We start from the raw sequence: 22,055 nt of genomic DNA, 5'->3' as shown, positions 1-22,055 counted from the left end.
TATTTTAACAATCCAACAATAGAAAATACTGTAAATTCCTTAGAAATGTCTTATAAAATAATATTTTGATAGTTTTCATTTTTTATTATTTTTTATTATGTTCAATTAGCCGGCAGATAGTATACCATTAGTTTTTGATATAGTGTTCAACGATTCATTAGTTGCCTATAACAGCCAATGCTCATCACCACGCATGCCCTCCTTAATACTTATCACCCAGTTTTCAAAGAAATATTCCATTTTTTATGGAAATTTTTCCATAAAACCCCCTGAAATAGTGAAACAGTTTCTAAGTGCTGTATGTTCCAATAGCTTCTATATACTTTAAAAATTGGTTTTATTTCTGCTAACCCTTAGTATATTATTTCAAGCAAATCTACACCTAAAAAAAAAGTAGCATAATTCAAAAACCCAGCTCACAACAGACACACACACACTCACAAAAAACACCTATACGCAAACGTAACCAATGTGTTGGTATAGTGTTTTAATTATTTTAATTATTTATTTATTCATTTGAGAGAGAGAAAGAGAGAGCCTGAGTAGGGGGAGGAACAGAGGGAAAGGGAGAGAATCCCAGGCAGGCTCTGCCCTCAGCACAGAGACCAAGAGAGGCTTGATCCCAGGACCCATGAGATCATGACCTGAGCTGAAACCAAGAGTCAGATGCCCAACTGACTGAGCCAACCAGCTGTCCCTCTAGTGTTTTAGTTATAAGGGACATCTCAAGTTACGAAGCCATTACACTTCAAAACAAATTCTTGGGACACCTGGGTGGCTGTCGTTAAACATCTCCCTTCGGCTCAGGTCATGATTCCAGGGTCCTGGGATCGAGTCCCGCATTGGGCTCCTTGCTCAGCAGGGAGTCTGCTTCTCCCCCTGCCTGCTCTGCCTTTCGCTCTCCCTGCTCATGCTCTCTCTCTCTTTCTGACAAATAAATAAATAAAATCTTTAAAAAAAAAACAAATTTTTAAATTTTATACACATCTATTTTAAATGTATTTATTCATATGAAATGATTTCTTGGTAAGAAATATAGTGGTTTACTATGCAAAACACAAGATGAGTAATTTAGAAAATCTTATTCCCAAATACATATACAGATTAATTTTTGCCAATTGACTTTTGAAGTCAGTTCCACTTTACTTCCAAGATTTAGTAAAAATAATTTATTTAAAAACAAAAAGAATGAACCACTGCTAATGATTATAGGACTTTCTTCATATTTCCATGATATAAACAAGTAGAGGTGTTACCTGTTGCGTATACTTTTGTATTTCATCCAGAACAAATTCTACTTCTTTTGAGGTTGTTAATGAAGCAAGATTTCCACTGAGATTATAGCAATAAAGTTTTGCATTGTCATAGCTTTCTCTACTGGAATTGATTCTAAGACAAGCATCACCAATATGATTCCATCCTTCTCCACAAAGATGAGCTAATCAAAAAAAAATTATATCTTATTTTGAGATTACCAAAAGGCATGTATATTTTTCAGTTATTTTAGAATTCTAAATACGTCTGTATTTGTTTAAATAACTTTCAATGATAAAAAATTCTAAGGATATCAATATCATTTACTAAACAAAATTTATGTAATAGTTTGGTGAAGAATAAAAAGGAAGATCCTAATTTTTTCTTTAATTCTTAAGCATAATATAAGCTATGGCTATAAAATCTGTTAAAATGTATTGACTGTCTGCTAGGTTTTCTAGTGTCTTGGCATATGGTATCTCAACTAACAAAATCACTACTATATTTACATCTCCAGGTCTAATTTATATTATACAAGATCACTTAAAAGGAAAATAACCAGCACATAACCAAAGCAATTTCAAAGTTATTCCTCCTTTCCGTATCTAATTTCCATAGCCCAGGTGCACTATTTTGATATAAGTTGGGTTCTTTGATTCTTTAATTATTACTGTGGGGAGAGAAGTCTCATTTCTTTTATGTTTAATAAAGAAGCTATAATTTTTGCTTTCTAATGTTTATTTTTATACAGGTATTCAAGTCTTTCTAACATTTAAGCATACTATTCAATAACAGTGGTTTATCCTTAGAATACAAGCTGATCTTTAAAAAAGTGCCTATTTTCTAAAACACACATTTATAAATACATTATAAAGTTATGCTCTAGTATGTACTAGTTAATAAGGCAGTGCTTCATTAATACACTGTTCTATAAAGTCTAACTACATTTTAGTGTCCATACCACATTAAATGTATTGGTGCCTTTTGCCCCGACCTTTGGCTTTAGATGCAGTAGTGCAAACTTTCTGGAATTGTTCTAAAGCTGCAATTCTCAAACATTTTGGTCTCGAGATCTTTTTATTTCTTAAAAATTATTGAGGACCTCACATATCTTTTCTTTATGCATTTTTTATCTATTGGCTTTGACCATATTAAAAATAAAACTGACCATTTAAAAATATATTTACTTATTCACTTAAAATTATAATTTAAAAATTCATTACAAACACACTCTTCTGGCTTTTGGAGTGTCTTGCCCCTTTATGCTATATACAGACCCAAATGAGACATGTCATCAAATTCTCTCTCTGAGAAAGAGAAGCTGACAATTCAAATCAGGCCACTGGCATCAAAAAATTAAGACAGACTGATGAATGAATAGGGGGATGGATAGACAGATCAGGGATAAAGCAGAGCAAAATGTTCAGTGTAGAATCTGGGTGAGGGTATTGGGTGGGTGTCCTCTCTAGGATTCTTTCCAGTTTTCTGTACATTTGAAAATTTTCATAATAAAATGTTAGGGGGAAAACATTACAACTTAAAATTAAAAGCAGATTTTATTTTAAAAGAATTATAGTCTTCAAAACAGAAAAAAATAGTGAAAAGTGTAACATTATTTTACATTTTTGCAAATCTCTTTAATGTTGGTTTAATATAAGACAACTGTAGTCTCATATACGTCTCCAATCTATTAGAATCATATATTATGTAGACTTTGGAAAACTCCATAGTAAACCCATGACAGAATCAGAATTTAAAAAGCAAATAATATCTTAAGTATCACTAGTTTTGACCTCATGGACCCTCTGAAAGAGTCCATGAGCATGGGACTCCTGTTCTTTAATAACTGCTGTCCCACTGAATTGGGTACTATGAATAGTACCTAGAACATAGTAATACCTCAATAAAGTATAATTGTCATTTAAAAAGATTGTTTAAAACACCTTTATGTTCTTTTTCAGGCTATCCCTATAGCAATCTTCCTTGTCTTCTGGAATCCAAAGTACCTAGTCACTTTAAGGAAACAAGGCAAAAGTTCTGTTTAATTATGGCTTTTGTGACCTTATTGAATCAAGGAAGGATTTAGATTACTTTTGCCTGGCTCATTTTTTTATGAGACAAAAACACCTGGTTGACAAATCACACAAATGAAAACAAATGCATGGGTCTCTGGGGCTAAACGAAGGTATACCGCTGACCCGAATGTTTTGATGGTTTAGGCTTTGTAATATTGAGCATCAACTCAGCTTCAGAGTTAAATAGGGAGCAGTAAATTTTTAAAATGAGTTTAGTGAGATAAATTCAAATTGCCAAGTTTATATGAGATCAATGAAAAAATGCAATCCACAAATGTTCATGGAAAAGCACACCTCTGGATAGACAGGGTCCTCCATCTGGAGCATTCACTTCCTCAAGACAAGCTGAGTGGAAAAGAAACTACATATACTCAAATTGCTGCTTAGTAAATATGAACATAAAACAAGGGGAATTGGCTTATAATGTAATTCTTATTATATTTACTGTATGGTATTTATTATTCTCCAAAATAGCCTGGCCAAGTGGAGCCCTCATACCAAACTAACATTCTTTCCTGGGCAATGAGTAGATGGGTACTACCAAACATGACTTCACTTATTTTTCCAAACTTCCACTGGCAATCAAATTCCCTTCTTATTGTAGCAATCTTCCTTTAAATATATATATTCCTTCAGTCAAAGCTTATTTTGGTCCAAGATTTTTTTAAAAACATTTATTTATTTGAGAGAGAGAGAGGGTGTGTGTGTACACGGGGTAAGAGCGGTAGAGGGAGAGAGAGAATCCTAAGCAGGCTCCATGCCCAGCGCGGAGCCTACACAGGGCTCTATCTCAAGACCCTGAGATCATGACACTTAACCGACTGCACCACCAGGTGCCCTTTGGTCCAAGATTTTTAAAACAACTTTGTATTTTTACTGATCTACATGTTGATTTTAGAATTTAACATTTAGATATCAATATTACTTTCAAGTTTAGTGTCATCTCACTATTGCTTCTCAAAATCTAGAACTGCATTACTATTCTCTAATTTTTTCAAAGTTAACACACATACACAGATCACTGTTTAAAAATTTTAAAGGTCAGTATATAAACAAAACCCAAAATTTAAATATTCTAAAATCTGAATGGTATTTTAAGGGCATTCTAATTTTTATTTTATTACATGAACTTCTAAGCATGACATAAATCCTTTGATGGGATTTCCAAGGACTTTTTAGAATTACACAGGCACAGAAATTTTTCTTTGAAAAAATGCAACAAAACAAACAAAAACCACTGGATAGACAAAGGCAAAAACTGAACACCCAGTTAGTAGTTACGTCTGCCATTTACAAGCCATGCAGCTTTGAGCAAGTTGCTTTACCAGTGTATGACTCAGTTTACCTGTATGACAAGAAGATGGAACTGGTTAAATACCTACATTATTCTTCTATTTTCTGATTTTATCTTTTATATTTAAAAGGAAGAGTACTTAGAGTCTACTAAGAAGAGTATTACATGTAAAAAATAAAGTGAAATTGCTTTTCAAAATGGGCTTTTCTCTGGTTTACATAACTTAGATTCTCATTAAATCATATAAAACTTATTACAAAAATTGTAATTTATAATAAAAAGGTAGTCAGTAAAAAATAGTTCCCAGAATTTCAAAGATAAAGGGCACTTAAAAACAAAACACATAGGTTGAAATGTTAACATTCATTAAATCTGGATATTAGTCTGAGTGCTTATTATTTTCTATTTTTAAGTTATAATCACTAGTATAATAAATACAAGAAATCCTGAACATCTTAAAAGAATTGGAAGCAAACTGTCTTATAGAAACAATGCTATTATTACTCCAATATTATTGTTTATTTGCTATTGATTTAATTTTAGAAACTGGAATGTTCTTACTAAATGCTCTTTACTATAACGGTATTCATCTGTGGACTATAAAATTCATTTACCAAATTGAAATCTTTACCTGGTAAAGCCTGGCATTCTTGTTGTCGCTGATCCCACTGGCAATTCAAGTTTAGTGAACAGCTCTTACAGCTGGTAAGTTTGTTACAAATCTGCTCATTTCTCACATGACATTTGGTGTAGTTTTTCACAGACTAGAAAGTCAAAAGATAAAGCATGTTATTTTTTACCTTTGTATAGCAATAATTCTTAAACTACATTGTATCTATAAATCACCAGATGAATTTTAAAGTTCAGATTTCTAACCCCAAATCCAGTTCTACTGAATCAGAATCTCTTTTACTCATTTCTTTAAACTATAGTTGTTGGAACTACAATATGTGTTTATTGCAAAAAATGTACAAATTCAGCATTTTGAAACAGAAACCATCTAATGAAAATCTTTTCTATTGAATCTGATAATAGGCTTCCAATTCAATAAATAAAGCCAATGTAGAGTCATTTCTCTTCATGATCACATGAAAGAATTCTAGTCATAATAAAACAATCATGCAAACCCCTAGAAATGAAGTAAAAATGGTAAGTAGTAAAAAGTAAAGAGATACTTTATCAAAATCAAATACAATCTAAAAAGATAAATTATTTTTGCAATAACTCTAATTTTATTTCCAATAACCAATAATCATTTTGGTTAATTGACATTTCTCCTGTATTTGTCACATTTCCTTTATGGTGGCTGCAAAGAAGCCACAGAAGTCAGACTTTGATCAGTCCTACCATACAACATAACCATATGTCAACTAAATTCCAGTATTAAGAGATTAAGATTAAAGGTCAAAAAAAAAAAGGAAAAAAATAGGCAACATAGGAACTTTGGTGGGAGTTCCTTATATACATCAAGGTTCAGATATTTCACATGATGTCATCAATATCTGTGATAAAAATATTTGGCTCAATTCTTTCCATGACTCTTGAGAAAAAAACAAAGAACTTAATGCTTAGCCCCACTTCAATCTTCTTTTTTCTCTACAGATACAAATGCTTAACTCAGGCTTTAATTAAGGGAGTTAAATATTTGTTTTCAGTCAATAAAGTTAACAGTTAAAATTTAGTTATACCTATCCCACATATAAAAATGGTTGAAGCAACTTTTAACCTCTTAGATAATTTAAATATTTTTTTATATTTTTTATAAACTATTATATTTTTTTATTTTTTTATAAACTACTATACTTTCCCACATAAAATACATTGCAATCACCTCAATTCCAAAGATGTTTATTTCTTTAGAGCAAATTACATATACTATAAGGTAACAGATAAAAAGTAGATAGATACTAATGTTTGTCTTTATTCACCCTAAAAAAATCAGAAAAGATACATTTTTTAAATCTCAAATTACTTTGTGACTCTTATTCAACCACCACATTTTCATTCAGAACATTTTTACTTATTGTTACTTTTTCTAATTTGTAGATTTCTGTCTTCATATAAAATATAAATCTTAGCATTATTCTATATAATAATTAGAATACACTCTAAACATTTGTCAGCTAACTGAAAAGGAATAAATTTACTTGAATCATCTGATAAATAGAATAACCCGTAAAAATGACAGAACGGCTAAACAACTTGTTAGGATAAAAGAAAGAACAGTTTTAATGCCAGTCTTTAGACTAACAATGGTGTCATTAGAGTCACCATCCAAAAAACTCCACTGCTCTTCATTACAAATGGTAGAGTCATTTATTGACACTGAATCAGTACAATATATGAAATTATATGTCAATCCCACACAGGGCCAATTTAATCAATGATGAAAGAAAGCTGACTGTTATTCCGAAACATGGCTGATATTTTTTGGCCTAATGAATCAGATAAGTAAGCAGGTTATTTGAGCTGTTAGAACACAAAATATGCAGAGTAAATATGACTAAATAACAAAATAGGGTATCAATGGACATCATTTACACTAAAATCTCACAGACCTTTCTGTAACCATTAGCGTTTAGTTTAGCTTAATCACCAGACATTCTAATGAAACCATCTAAAGGACATTACATCAAAGTCTAAATTATAAGTGAGTACCATCTGCTCACTTATACCATCTCACCCAGTGCCTTCCTTATTAACACATCATTATAAAAAATAAAATATAGAGTATAAGGTCACTTTATAAAATGAATACTTGATAGCAATTTACATAACACAATTTTTGAGGTACACACATTTTCATTTAGTATAAATGTCTAAACACAATGTCTAAACTCAGGGTTATCCAACAAAGCTTTAAACACAATCTGTTATAATTTTTATTTAATAACATTATTCATTTTACTCCCTTATTCCCATGCTTTATTTTACTTAACTCCTATTTCCACATTACTCACTAAAATAACCCCCATTAGATAAATATTAATGCAAATATAAAAAAGTAATTCAAATTTTTAAAGCAGTCATGTCCTATAAACGTTAAAACTCATATAAAATTGAAGTATATCTGTTATTAAAGCAACTTATATCACCAGAAAGTATATACCAATACAATATGTATGAAAACAAAGGTTTCAATCTGATGAGTCAATAACTGAAAAATTTCCTCCATTTTAAGTTTTGAGTATTATTTTAGTACAGAACCATAAAACAAATATTTTGAAATATGACTGTTTACTGAAGAAAACTTTTGATACAATAAAAATTTTTTACTTAGTTTTCAAACTCTCTTTTCTTTACCTTTTACCTCCACATAGTAATCTTAAAAAACAAGTACTTTCGGTGATTAATACAAATTCAAAAAGAGAAATAATGTATGTTACATTTAGTTGAAAATATGTAAGCACATCATTTAGTTGTTTAAGCTATAGCTCAGTAAGAGAATGTTTGGTCCTACTATAGTTTTTAATCCTTTTAATGCTATACTTATAAATACTTTTTGAAATTTTTCTTTCAAATTGTTGACATCTTGAAAACATGGGATATTTTGATCCTACCCACTTAAAAGGTTAATTTTTGCTGCTCTTAGTCCATTTTCATCTACCATATTAATTTGTAATTTTTTTTCAATTGTCTACCTAGAATAAGGTTTCTCAAACTTAACACTATTGACATTTTGAGGCAGATACTTGTTTTTTGTGGAACAGTTAATGCATTACGGAATGCTAACAGCATCCCTGGCCTTTTCTAGATGCCAGGAGCAGCCCCACAGTTTGACAACCAAAAATGTCGACACACGTTGCCAAATGTCCCTTAAGGCACAAAACTGCCTCTGGTTGAGAACCACTGATCGACAGAGATAAAGGGAAACTGCCACTGTCAACCTCAGGTTAAACTTACACACAAAGCATGTAAACAAAACATCAGGCCACACCACTACCGTGCATGTGCATGTCTGACCAGAATCCCATGGAAATCATTCTGATACTTATCTATATAATGTGTCTATCAGCACAGAAGACTACATTTATAGTTATAGTCTTTTTTTAAAGGACATGGGAGGAACTAAAAGTTACTGGAATCTAGACTGACAAATCGGAGCAAGAAACTGGAGAGAATTTACAACACAGGGAGGGACTCCCTCCATATTTCCGAAGTGTCTTGATGTGTAAAGTGCTCTCTGTACAAGCCACGAGATGGAAAGCTAACGATCAGACCACAGCACCGATCGCCCACGGATACTAACCACGCTGCAGTTACTGGTTGCTGAGATGCATTTCTTGTCATCACACCACTGGCACCCGTTGCTATTAGCAGCACAGCTCGCACAGTCCACATATCTGTAACATCTCTCATCAGGAGCAGCTGCGGTACGGGTGAGACATGAATGCTTCAGGTTGAGAAAGGAAACGTCACGCTTCTTAGTTCACACATTTTTAACATCTCTTTAAGAATCACTGAGACTTTTTACACCATAAATACGATGAACAATATCAAAACAACATCTTCAATATGAAGTTAACTTCATATTGAATTTGAATTGTGTTTGCAGGTTTTGAGACACCTTCTACCCTCATTTTACTTATTCAATCTACCAGCATCCTACTGCCATTTAAAATTTATCCAGTATGGCGGGGGACGGGGGCGAGAAGACTTATAGATTTTACTAAAAAAAAGCATTACTACACATCTAAAAGAAACATTAAAACAAATACTCATTGGTTATCATTCTTCATAAAGATATTTAGAGAAATCTGAGTTATCATAGACTAGCAAAACTTGAAAATACATCGCTAATTGTAGCATACAAAAATGCATAAAACCCCCACCCATTTAAAGAAAATGGAACAATTTTTATCCAAATCATTCACTCATAAATAAATATTTACTAGCAATTTTTGATGTTTGATTTACTTATTCAATACTTTATAACAAGTATTAAACTAAAACATTGGTCATCAAAATTCTAGAAAATCTTTTAACTCTGTGGTTGGCTTGGCAATATTAAAGAAGAAAAATCTACCAAATGCAGAATAAATTATTTCATTGTATTTCTTAGAAACACAGTATTTCTTAGAGTATACTTTAAAGCATTTTTTACTTATATAGGAAAATAGTTCATATATATCTATATATGTATATGACTATATTACACATAAAATATTGATATGCATAATATTACATATAGAATTGAAAAGAGAAAACAAAAAATAGCTAATAAAAATAGTAAATTATTAATCATTGCTAAGTTCAAACATTAAAATTCCTAATTAGAGGATTATGAATTTTTAATTTCTAAAGGCTATACTAAGGTAAATCTTATAAGCAAAATGTATTATTACTTCTAGCCAAGTAGAGAAGCTTTATGCCAGAGAGGGAGAAAAAAAGAAAAACTACCTGTTTTAGGAGGGCACTTTGCTCTAAGGATATTATTAGTATGCCCAGATTCCCAAGATTCACAGTGATTTTTATTCCAAATACATTTTATTCCTGGACCAGCATTCTTACAAAGTTCTTCATCTCTGAAAGCCTTGCAATTTGGAGGCTTGTAAACAAGGATATCATTAAGGAGCACACTAGAAAATCCTCCAAATATATACATGGACCTATTAAAAAAAAAAAACAAGAATCTTAAAGAAAGAATATTAAGAAAAGCCTAACATATTAGTTTCAAAAATAAATTTAAATATATTTTATCAAGTTAGTAAACAATTTTTTAGAAATAGAAAATACCTGTACATGGATAAAAAGATACACTTTAGAACAGCTATCTAGAATTATAATTTTTGAATACTGACAATGAATATAGGTATTAGATACAGAGTCTGTGTTTCAGTGTTTTACCATCCTCTTATGAAATAAACCAAGAGTAAAATATCAAAAAGATATTCAAAACTTCAATTTGGAAAGAAAAGTCCAGACAATGTTAAATTAATTCAATTACCAGTGCCAAAGAAGTCTGACATGCCCTAAAAGAGCATAATTTTTATTTCTAACAATATTATTAATAAATGGAAAAATCAGAAAATGCTTCAATATTATCTTTTATTATTTAAAAAGAGAAAGTCAACCAACACAGTATTGCAACAAAGAAGCCTAGAGGTTTTATGTATAAACTCTGAATTTCATTTATTACCATTTTGAAAGCTAACTGATATCAATTACAGAGTTTCATTGTGGTTAACTTCTACCTGCTTTTAGTATCATTTTGAAGAATTTTTACATAATTAGAATAAAGTGGTGATAAAATAAATTTATAAAAATGTCATTATGAATTATAAATTTTAAGCTAATGAATGAGCTATTGTTTCCTGCCACATTACCAAAATTTGCTATAGAAATAGAAAAATGAGGGCACTTGGGTGGTTCAGTCAGTTAAGCATCTGCCTTTGGCTCAGGTCATGAACCCAGGGTGCTGGGATCGAGTCCCACTTCAGGCTTCCTGCTGAGCGGGGAGTCTGCTTCTCCCTCTACCTCTCCCCCTGCTCATGATCTCTCTCTCTCTCACACACACTTTCTCTCTCTTTAATAAATAAATAAAATCTTTAAAAAAAATAGAAAAATGATACTAACTTAAAGGAACAAGGTAACTTAATGATCATCCCATCCAAAATCCCAAGGGATATAAAGATATTAAAGTCCAAAGAGGTTAAAGGACTTGTCAAAAATCACATGGTTAATGACAGAACTAAAATGAGAATCTAATTCTTCTCACTTTCCTTGTTCTCCTTGATAGAAATATGGGGCTAGCCCATCTATCATTTCAGTTTGATCTTTTTAAAGATCATTCATTGTCTGATCTCTACAAAAAGAAAAGAAAGCAGGATGATTTTTCTTAAAGTATTTTAGTTTTATCTCAGCGCTCTGACTGCTCCTCTTTCTCTTAAATATATTTGAACACAAAAGAATGAAGGATATGGTTAACGAACCAAAATGTATTCCACGGTAGACTAGGTATACCCAATGCCATTAAGTACAAATGATAATTTTTAAAAAGAGTAACAGAATATGTGGATAAGATGACTGAAAAATGTATGTTTTTTACCCATTAATAACAACTGCAGAGTGTCCAAATCTGTTGACATCTCTATGAAGATTTGGTTTCGGTAATATTTTCCATTCATCACAAGCTAGAAAAAAGAGAACAGCAAAACAAAAAATGAAATAAAACAAATTAAGACAAATACTACAAAACCATCTTTGGTCAAATTAAAGATACATTAAAATTAGGAAGACTTTCATAAACTTGCCATGACCTACAATTTAGTATCATTACTCAACCGGCATCATTCCTTTTTTTTTTTAAGATTTTATGTATTTATTTGACAGAGAGAGACACAGCAAGAGAGGGAACACAAGCAGGGAGTGGGAGAGGGAGAAGCAGGCTTCCTGCAGAGCAGGGAGCCTGATGCGGGGCTCGATCCCAGGACCCTGGGATCATGACCTGAGCCAAAGGCAGACGCTTAACAACTGAGCCACCCAGGCGCCCCTCAACTGGCATCATTCCTAAAATAAAAATAACTTCTGCATAAAATTCCCACAAATAAATTTAAGTATATGAGAATAATGAAAATGAAAAAAAAATAGGTGTATAGTTTATATTGGAGGATAATTCCAAAGTCATATCTTTATTAAATAAATCAAGGCTCATATAGGAAACTGTATGAATGCCAATACTGGGCAAACCTGTTAGAAAATTAAATTACTAAACGAAATTTTACATGCATGCTTATGAAAATAAATGGAATATTTAATATTCAGTGAAATAATGCCTAAAATGGAATCACTGAAATAAAATACCTAAATCATTTTAATGATCTGATATTTCAAAATAATAGTGTTCATTTTATGTAAAAGAGAATGACTTCAGTTGCAAAAATCTAGAAAAAATAAGAAACCCAAATAATTCATGAGCTATATAAAAAATATGGAAAGAAAAATGGTAATAAAAAACTGGGTATTAAAGAGGGCACATATTGAATGGAGCACTGGGTGTTATACACAAACAATGAATCATGGAACGCGACATCAAAAACTAATGATGTAATGTATGGTGATTAACATAACATAAAAGAAAAGAAAGGAAAGGAAAAGAAAACTGTGTATAATTTCAATATAACCTAGCCTCAAAATTGACACGTATACTAATATAGATTTTGAGATGACAAGTGATTCAATTTTCAGTGACTAGGGACATTCTCAGGACAGTGTTTTAAATTTCATCTTCTTAAACATGCCATATCTAAAGAAGGCAGTGGTATTTAATAAAAACACACAGAAGTAACAAGATTTTAAAAACAAATTTTTTTTTAGGTAGTTTGGAAGCCCTTTGGGAACAAGAAAATAATCTAAAATACAGTTAGTTGTAAAAGTTAAAGTTGTAATAAATTACTGTTTTCCTATTTATGTAATTATAATGCTAGTAATAAAATAATAATTTGGTTTTAATTCAATATCACTACTAATGAAGATCAAAGTAATTACAAAAACCAAAATCATAGTTTAGAAAATGAAATTAGAAAACAGACAGCAATAAAATACATCTTGAATTATATCTCCTAAAGTCTATTCCAAAGAACACAAATCCCCCCAAAAGAAGTTATTCCTATCTCTCTCCTTAGTTCACAAAATATATCTGCCTATTAAATACTCTCAAAAGAGAGTACAGACGTATAAAAGCCTAACTATATCTAACCCAGTGCTCCCAATATTTTATCTGCAGAAGCACTTTTCATGTCATACTTTTCACATTAACATTTCTAAGAGCCAATGCTCTGAATATCACATTTTGGGAAATACTATGAAAGAGGGCTATACATAGGATTAACAGTCTGGTCAATTTTACATGTTACAGTTCATGTAAGAAGTATGTTTACATGTGTACAGTACTATAAAGCTTCCAAAGTGCATTCATCTACATAATCTAAAATGGTCTTTGTAAGAATCCAATGAAGTTGACTGAGCAGGTATTACCATATGTTGAAAATGAAAAATTAGGGGCACCTGGGTGGCTCAGTCATTAAATGTCTGCCTTTGGCACAGGTCATGATCCCAGGGTTCTGGGTTCGAGCCCCACATCAGGCTCCCTGCTAGCAGGGAGCCTGCTTCTCTCTCTCCCTCTGCTGCTCCCCCCGCTTATGCTCTCTCTGTCTCTCTCTCTCCCTCTCTCTCTCTCTCTGTCAAATAAATAAGTAAAATCTTTAAAAAAAAAAAAGAAAGAAAATGAGAAATTAGATCTAGGAGTAGTTAAACAATTTGCTTAGGGCCCATTTGATTACCTTTGTTTTTCTATAAATTATGTTTATAAATATTTGATATTTAAAAGTATATTTGTAGCAGACTCGGAAAGATTACTCCCATTTGGAGAGAAAGGGTGACCTGTAAAAGACACAGGCTTCGAAAAAGAAAGAGATGGAAATGTTAGAGACAGTAAATAAGTTAGGGCAGATAGATTTCAATCATTCCACCCAACTCCAACACACACAAACACACAAACACACACACACACACACACACACACAGGGCCAGTGATTTACAAATTGTGTTGTTCGTAGTATTCCAACAACAGAATTAGAAACCTGAATATGCTTCAAAGAAATGAAACAGAAAAAAGTCAGATGAAAGAGTAAGACTACCAGCTACCAGTTTGTTACAAAAATCTCCAAAGAAGAAGAATCTTTAAGATCATTTGGGGGCAATCTGGAGTCCAGAAAAGAAAGTGACCCAACAATCTGAGCTAACCTAGGACTAAAAGGTAAGTAATTTGGCCCAGCATCCAACACAAATCAGGCAGAAGGAAAGCAGATTTTCCAAATGAGAACCATAGAAATGCTCAGAAAAACTAAGGAGTTGGGAAAAAAGAGAGCTAAGAATAAAGACAAGCATTAACTAAAACTTTGGCTTCCTGAAGATTCTTCTAACTCCATAAACCAATTTCTTTGGTAAATGATGAAATTTTTTCAGTGCACAGAACAGCCTCAAAAATGGCATTACAAACACCTATGTACCACTAACCAGATCTGTCAAAGCTAGTACTTGACCATGTTTACCACAGATTTTCTAAAGAAATAACTTATTACAGATATAACTTAGGCTCCCTGTGTACTCCCATTCCAATTCAAGCTTCTTTAGGTCTTCCTTCTTTGGATGCAACTACTATTCTGTATTTGCTTATCAATGTCTCTATATATATGATACATATATAGTAATTTTCATAGGTGGGAAAGCTTTGTATTAATACAAATGTATATTATACAATATGGATCCCTCTGCAAGTTGTTTAGTTTCAACCGGTCAGTTTTTGCTTTTTGTTCTCTTTACTATTTTAACGATTTTTATGTGTGCAGTTCAATGACATTAAGTACATTCACATTTTGGAAACATCACAACCATCCATCTCAGCACTTTCTTATTTTGCAAAATTGAAACTCTGTACCTGTTAAACAATAATTCCCCATTCCCCCCTCTCCCAGCCCCTGCCAATCACTATTTTACCTTTTTGTCTATAAATTTGACTATTTTAAGTACCTCAGATGAATGAAATCACATTATTAGTCCTTTAGTCTTTGACATATTTCCCTTACCACATCTTTAAGGCTCATCCATGTTGTACCATGTGTCGGAATTCCACCCTTTTTAAGCCTGAACAATATTCCATTATACATATATACCCCATTTTGTTTACCAATTCATCCATCAGTGGACACCTGGGTTGCTTCTAATTTTGGCTAATGTGAATAATGCTGGGGATACAAATATCTGTTCTTGTACCGGTTTTCAATTCTTTTGGGTATATACCCGAAGTGGAATTGCTGGATTATATGGTTAAGGATTGTTTAAATTTTTGAGGAACATCCATACTCTTTTCCATAGCAGCTATACCATTTTACTTGATTCCATCAAGGAGTGCACAAGGGTTCCAGTTTCTCTACATCCTTACTTACACTTGTTATTTTCTATTTCCTGATAATATCCATCCTAATGGATATGAAGTAGTATCTCAGTGTGGTTTTGATCTGCATTTTCCAAATGATATGTCATGCTGAGCATCTTTTTGTGTCCTTATTGGCCATTTATATATCTTCTTTGGAGAAATGTCTATTAAACAACCCATTTAGACTTATTCACATATGTGGTGCTATGTTTTCATTTTAATCATGTTACAGCATTCCATGTTATGATTTTACCAAAAACATCTATCCTTTTAAAGGTCATTTAGACTTTTTTCAGGTTTTTCCTAACACAAGTCATATCCGTTTGTTCACCGTTACACACGTCTTCTTTTGCAAGTTTTGAGAGTTTCTCCAGGTGGATTTCTAAAAGGAAAATTACTAGGTTTAAGGAAAGACACAAGTTCAATTTTACTAGATTTCACCAATTTGCTCCCCGAAGTAGTTGCACTGACTTAAATTCACACTAGCCATGCATGACGGCTCTTATTTCACATCCTCTCCATTATGTAGCTCTCTCAGACTTAAATTTTTAGCAATCTGATGAATGGTGTTTTTCTTTTTCTAGTTACTGGTAAGATTAAGCATCTTTTCACATTTTTAGGTCATTTGTTTTCACCCTTCTGTAAAATCACTATTCGAGTCTTTGCCCATTTTTCTATTTGATTTTTGTTTTTTGTCTTTTTTAACTAAGATTTTATTTTTAAGTAATCACTACACCCAATGTAAGGCTCGAACTTACAACCCTGAGTGCTCTTCTGACTGAACCAGCCAGGTGCCCCCAGAATTTTGGTTTTTTGATAATTTTAACAATTCTTTATTAAATGTCCTAAATATCAATCCTTTGCTAATTATATGCATTAACATATACTCTCCTATGCTGTGATTTGCCTTTTCATGTAGTTTATGGAGTCTTATTTTATAAAAGTTTGTACAGAAACCTGATCAAACTTATCATTTTCTTCATGATTTATTCTTTTTATTCTCAACTCAAGATTTTAAAGATAATCTCCAATATTCTTCTAAAGGATGTACAGTTTGGCTTTAACCATTTTGATCTCCAATCCATTTGGAACTTATTTTTGCATCTATTCCAGGGATCTCATTTAATTTTTCCATATATAATATTTCCCAGATCCTTCTGTGTATTACCATATACCAATCTCCCCAGGACCATTATTTTAATATTTATGCCTGACCCACGAATTTGTGCCTCACTTGGTTTCTGTACTGCTTTGGTATGTTCTTACTTTGCTTGTTTTTAACCAAAGATATGTATGTGCAAAGTTTAAAAGTCAAATTATCCCACAAGGTTTATCACAAAAAAACTCTGCTGCTCCCTATCATCCCAATGCTTACTCCTGAATCACAGAGGTAAGCACTTTGAATTCTAAAATAAAAAACCAGAAGAAGCTTGTTTTTGTATTTATCTCCTTATGGTAAATGGCATACTTAGTTCTTAGTTTCAGATATCATCTCTGACTTTCTCTTTAAAAGATGAAGATTTAACTCTTATGCAGACATACACACACATAATTCCCTTCCTTCCATCCTCTTCATGTACTTATAATTTTGTTTAGGCCAATATTCAGTATTTACTATATATTATTCTATATACAGATGAGCCACATAGCATATTATAATTCATTTTATCCTTGAACAAATTTTTATTTTCCCAGCAAATCATTTTTTTTGCATAGGTTTCTATAGAGCAGCTGCTAATTCATCCCTGACTCTTTACCAAATGTATACACCTTTCACAGTATTTTCTAACATATCAAGCTATCCAGGAGTTTCATTTACTTCTTGAAGACATCCGACCAAATCTCCATCTTTCTTCTGCAATACAAACTTGTCTCTAGACCTGCTGCAGCATCCTAAGGATTCTCTGCACATCTCCTCTCTACTATTTACTCTATTTCTTGGATTTTAATTTTTATCAATTTGTATTTGTTTATGTAATCAAATATATCGGTAGGAGACATAATTCTGTAGCTGCCAGAGAGAATGTACCTTAGAAGTAAATTTTTGAGAAGTTGCAATTCTGAAAGTGACTGTTCCACTTTATATGATTATTTGATCGGGCTTAGAACTCTAACTTTGAAAACATTTTCAGATATTGAAGGTATTACTCTCCAATCTTCTGGCTTCTGGTTTTGCTTTTGCAAGGTCCTACTTCTGTTCTCTGTATATAAGCTCTTGGGGTCTTCTTTCTATCTCCACTTTTCATGATGGATTTTGCTGTGAGTCTCTTCTGGGGCTTAGTGAAATCTTTTATTCTGAAAATTCATATACTTCGAGCCCAGATGTTTTTCTTGAATTATTCATTTGATAATTTCTTCCTCATCTAAAATTTTCTGTTCTTTATTTTGGCCACTCCTATTACTCAGACAGCAAATTTTCTGGAATAATCATCTAAATTTCATACCTTTTCTCCTATTTTACATCTGCCCTTTGTTCATAATACTTTTGGAACATATTCTTCATTTTATCTTAAAATCTATTAATTTGTTATCTTAATTTTAATTTCAAAAGCCCCATTTTTTTGTTTTCTGAATGATCTATTTTTTAAAAGTCACATTTTTACTTCATAAATGTAACATCTTCTGTCCATAAAGATTGAAGTTATAATCTTCTTACAGTATTACCTCAATTTCCTTTGGTTTCTTATTTTTCCCTATTTGTTTGATATTTTCATCAGATTTAGTGACTTTTTGCGAATGTCTATGATAACTAGTTGCCCTTTCCAATTTAAGAGTGAAGAACAACAAAACTGTTTAGAAATTCTGTGCTTGGCCAAAATATGTTGTTGACTGTTGGAATACTTTGTTTTTTGAAATATAACTGATATACAACACTGTAGAAGTTTAAAGTGTACAACATGACTTGACATATATATATGTATATATATATATATACACAAACACATATATATATATATTTAGTGAAATGATTAAACACAATTAGTTTACTTAACACCAAAAGGAAAAAAAGAAAAAAAATGGTTTTTTTCCTTGTTATAAAATCTTAAGATTTATTCTCTTAATAACTTTCATATATACTATATAGCAGTGTGAGGATTTTGATCAGTTGGGACCATTTTAGTTGAAGACCTCCAAATGTTAGTTTTTGCACACACCTTTTCTTGAGCTGGTCAGATTCTTTGAGGTAAGTCCTCCAATCTCCTGCCTAGAAGCTATAAACCTGGGTAAGAGTATTCTAGACCTAAGTAGAAGAAAAAAGCTAGAGGTTTCATTCATAAGTATGTATACTTTCACCTAATCCCACTGTTTCCAAAATTGTACTGACACCCTCAACCATGCTCAGGTACCTGGATCAACATTCACAGAGAGTAAACCTCTGTCTTCCAGCACAAGTTGAAGAAGGGGATTTAGGGATTTAACAGCTAATTGTATAGGTTTTTAATAAAACTTTCTGTTTCAGACCCACAAGCACACCCCATTTTCAGAAATACTTGAAAACTCTAAATAAATAAATAAATAAAAGCACATGAGAGATAAACAACTCCAACTCAACTCCCAAAGAAATGGAAAGAATACTGGGAGTGTGTCATCCATACAGTGAAACAGTGGGATTTAACTGATCAGACCACATATCTACTGATCAAATCACACAGCTAACATAAGTAAGCAAGTCTCATAAACTCAAAAGCACAGGGTTCCCAGATTTATCCATTGAGTTTATTCCTATTAAGGTCATAGTTGTTTGCACATTTAAAAACTGAACATCTCAGGAGCACCTGGGTGGCTTAGTCAGTTAAGCATCTGCCTTTGGCTCGGGTCATGATCCCCGGGTCCTGGGATCGAGTCCTGCATCAGGCTCCTTGCTCAGTGGGGAGCCTGCTTCTCCCTCTCCTTCTGCTGCTCCCCCCTGCTTGTGCTCGCTCCCGCACTCTCTCTCTCTCTCTCTCACTCTCTCAAATAAATAAAATCTTTAAAAAAAAATAAAAACTGAACATCTCAATTTAGTAACAGTGCTAAAGATCAGGGAGTTGTCTTCTGAATGTTCTCCAAAACATTTTTTTTTTCATAATAGTGAATCTTGAAAAACAGAACCAAAACTAAAACATTAACTTGGGTGTTTTAATCTAAAGAAAGAAGACTGAGAATTCATCAACTGCTCTTAACTAAGAATAGGAAAAAATATGTGAAATTTGGGTTAACAGATTTAGATAAGACTGAGGAAAAAGGATGTCACTATTTAATTCAAATTAGGTGTAATGAAGATCCAATGACACAACAACATTATGGATATAAAATTGAATGAGATTGAATTCCTGTCCTGAAGGAATAACAATAGAATGTGATAAGTATTAAGAGAGATATATATAAAGAGTGCTATGGGAGTCTCCCTCCAAGAAAAGGAAAGCACATAGTTGCTTCTAAGAGTTAAATGTTTTTTTAAATTACTATATTATATAAAATTAACTGAAGAATACATAAAACCTTCATAGTCTTTTTAAATGGGTAAAATTTCCTAAGATAAGTTGTCATAACCTTTTACCTAATAAAAACAATATGCTAATTCCTCATCAATGCTATGTAGTATTTAATTCTGAAAACAGCTTTGAGGAGTAAATATTTTTGTTACCATGTTATAGATAAGGAAACAGTATTTAGAGGTTTAATAACTTCCTTAAAGTCATTAAATGGTGGAATCCACATTCAGAACCAGATCTTCTTAATTACTACATTATACTGCCTCACTATATCATCAAAATATCCTTTTCAACATAAACAGTAATGTCATGAAAGTAAAAAAATATATATATATATTTTTAAAGTACACAAGTCCCTGCAGAGAAACAGTACAGTACACTATTAATATTTTAATTATACATGAGAATAATTAATTCACACCAATAATAATACAACACAATTCTACTTGTAGAAGTTGGTTGCCTTTTAACATATGTGGTGGTAGGAGGTGAAGGCTTTATTACTACCTGCAAGACATCACCTTCAATTATACTAAAAGTTTACAAAGAATTACAAACAACATTTGTTATATATATATTGGTGTTATTTAACAGATATTCCAGTTCTCTTCCTTCAAGCCCGTGGTAAAATTAAACTCCCACACTTCCTAGAGGTTGGATGTGATAATATGACTTGTTTCTTTTTTTCTCTCTTTTTTTTTAAAGACTTTATTTATATGACAGAGCGAGAGAGCACAAGCAGAGGGAACAGCAGAGGGAGAGGGAGAAGCAGGCTCCCCGCCAAGCAGGAAGCCTGATGTAGGGCTCGATCCCAGAAACCTGGGATCATGACATGAGCCGAAGGCAGATACTTAACCATCTGAGCCACCCAGGGGCCCCCAATATGACTTGTTTCTGCCAACAAAATGCAAGTTAAAGTGACACTTGTATTTCTAGATGGAACCACTGAATTACCAATGAAAGACAATTCAATTCGTCCTGGGTCCCTAAGTGATGACAATAAGCTAATCTGCCTTGCCTCCAACATTAAACATGTAGCATGAGTGAGAAATTAACTTTAATTGGCATTAATCCTCTGAAACTTGGAGATTTACAGTGGACATGGATATGTGCTACCCAGACCTCATTCAAGGAAGGAACTGTTGTCTCTGTTGCTGGGAGAGGTGTCGGTGAGCAATCATCAGCTGCAAATTACTTCAGCAAGTTCCTCAGTATCTTTGGGCCACTTCACCAAGGCCACAACTTTTTAAGGATGACCCACATACAACTGCTGATCAACGTGGGGTTTTAAAGGTCCTGTCACTTCATCCCAGCATACCAACCATTTTAACTCCAGAGATCCTTGTGTGGTTGACTAAGGTTATCTATCCAGCATCACAACTCAACTTCTCCTTTTGTCAAATCCTGCTTTCTCCCCCTACCTCTTCCAAAGGCATTGATCTTAAGGGTACTCTCAATAAACATCATAAACACTAAACTCTATCTCAGAGTCTACTTCCATGAGAACCCAAACTATGATAGCTGGTACCAGGAGTGATACAAGGAAAACAGGAAATAAGATGAAGTTTGTGAGCTGAATCACATACTACTAAGCTAGCAATGAAGAACCTAACATTGATGGTAGGTATAACACAGAAAACCCTGGCACAAGATGTCATCAACTATTAAAACTTATACCAGTGGTAAATTAGGAATGTATGCCAAATGGGAATATTCTAGCAGGTGTGAAGTATCAGATGTTTGATAACAGTAACTACTGATACGCTAAAATTGCATATCTACTGCTTAGACCCACTGAACTCTAGAAAAAAGATAATGAGGGGTGCCTGGGTGGCTCAGTTGACTAAGTGTCCAACTCTTGATCTCGACTCAGGCCGTGATCTTGGGATTGTGGGATCGAGCCCTGCTTTAAACTCAGCAAGGAGTCTGCTTGAAATTCTCACCCTCTGCCCCTCACCCCACTCTGTCTCTCACTCTCAAATAAATAAAATCTTTTTAAAAAATAAAATAAATAGGGCGCC

General features: G+C 32.8%; 1 protein-coding gene across 1 annotated transcript in view; it reads right to left on the bottom strand.

Moving 5' to 3' along the window:
- Window positions 1-22,055, bottom strand: part of ATRNL1 (attractin like 1) — an 891,320-nt gene that overhangs the window by 716,910 nt on the left and 152,355 nt on the right. Inside the window, 5 exon segments of the mRNA XM_027596871.2 lie at window positions 1,257-1,438; window positions 5,255-5,387; window positions 8,873-8,991; window positions 10,024-10,232; window positions 11,672-11,756. Coding sequence (XP_027452672.2) covers window positions 1,257-1,438; window positions 5,255-5,387; window positions 8,873-8,991; window positions 10,024-10,232; window positions 11,672-11,756 — 728 coding nt within the window.

Source organism: Zalophus californianus, chromosome 15 (assembly GCF_009762305.2).
Source record: "Zalophus californianus isolate mZalCal1 chromosome 15, mZalCal1.pri.v2, whole genome shotgun sequence".
In the NCBI taxonomy this organism is placed as follows: Eukaryota; Metazoa; Chordata; class Mammalia; order Carnivora; family Otariidae; genus Zalophus; species Zalophus californianus.
The sequence above is the reverse complement of the archived record's forward strand: the minus strand, read 5'-3'. Positions and strand labels throughout refer to the sequence as shown.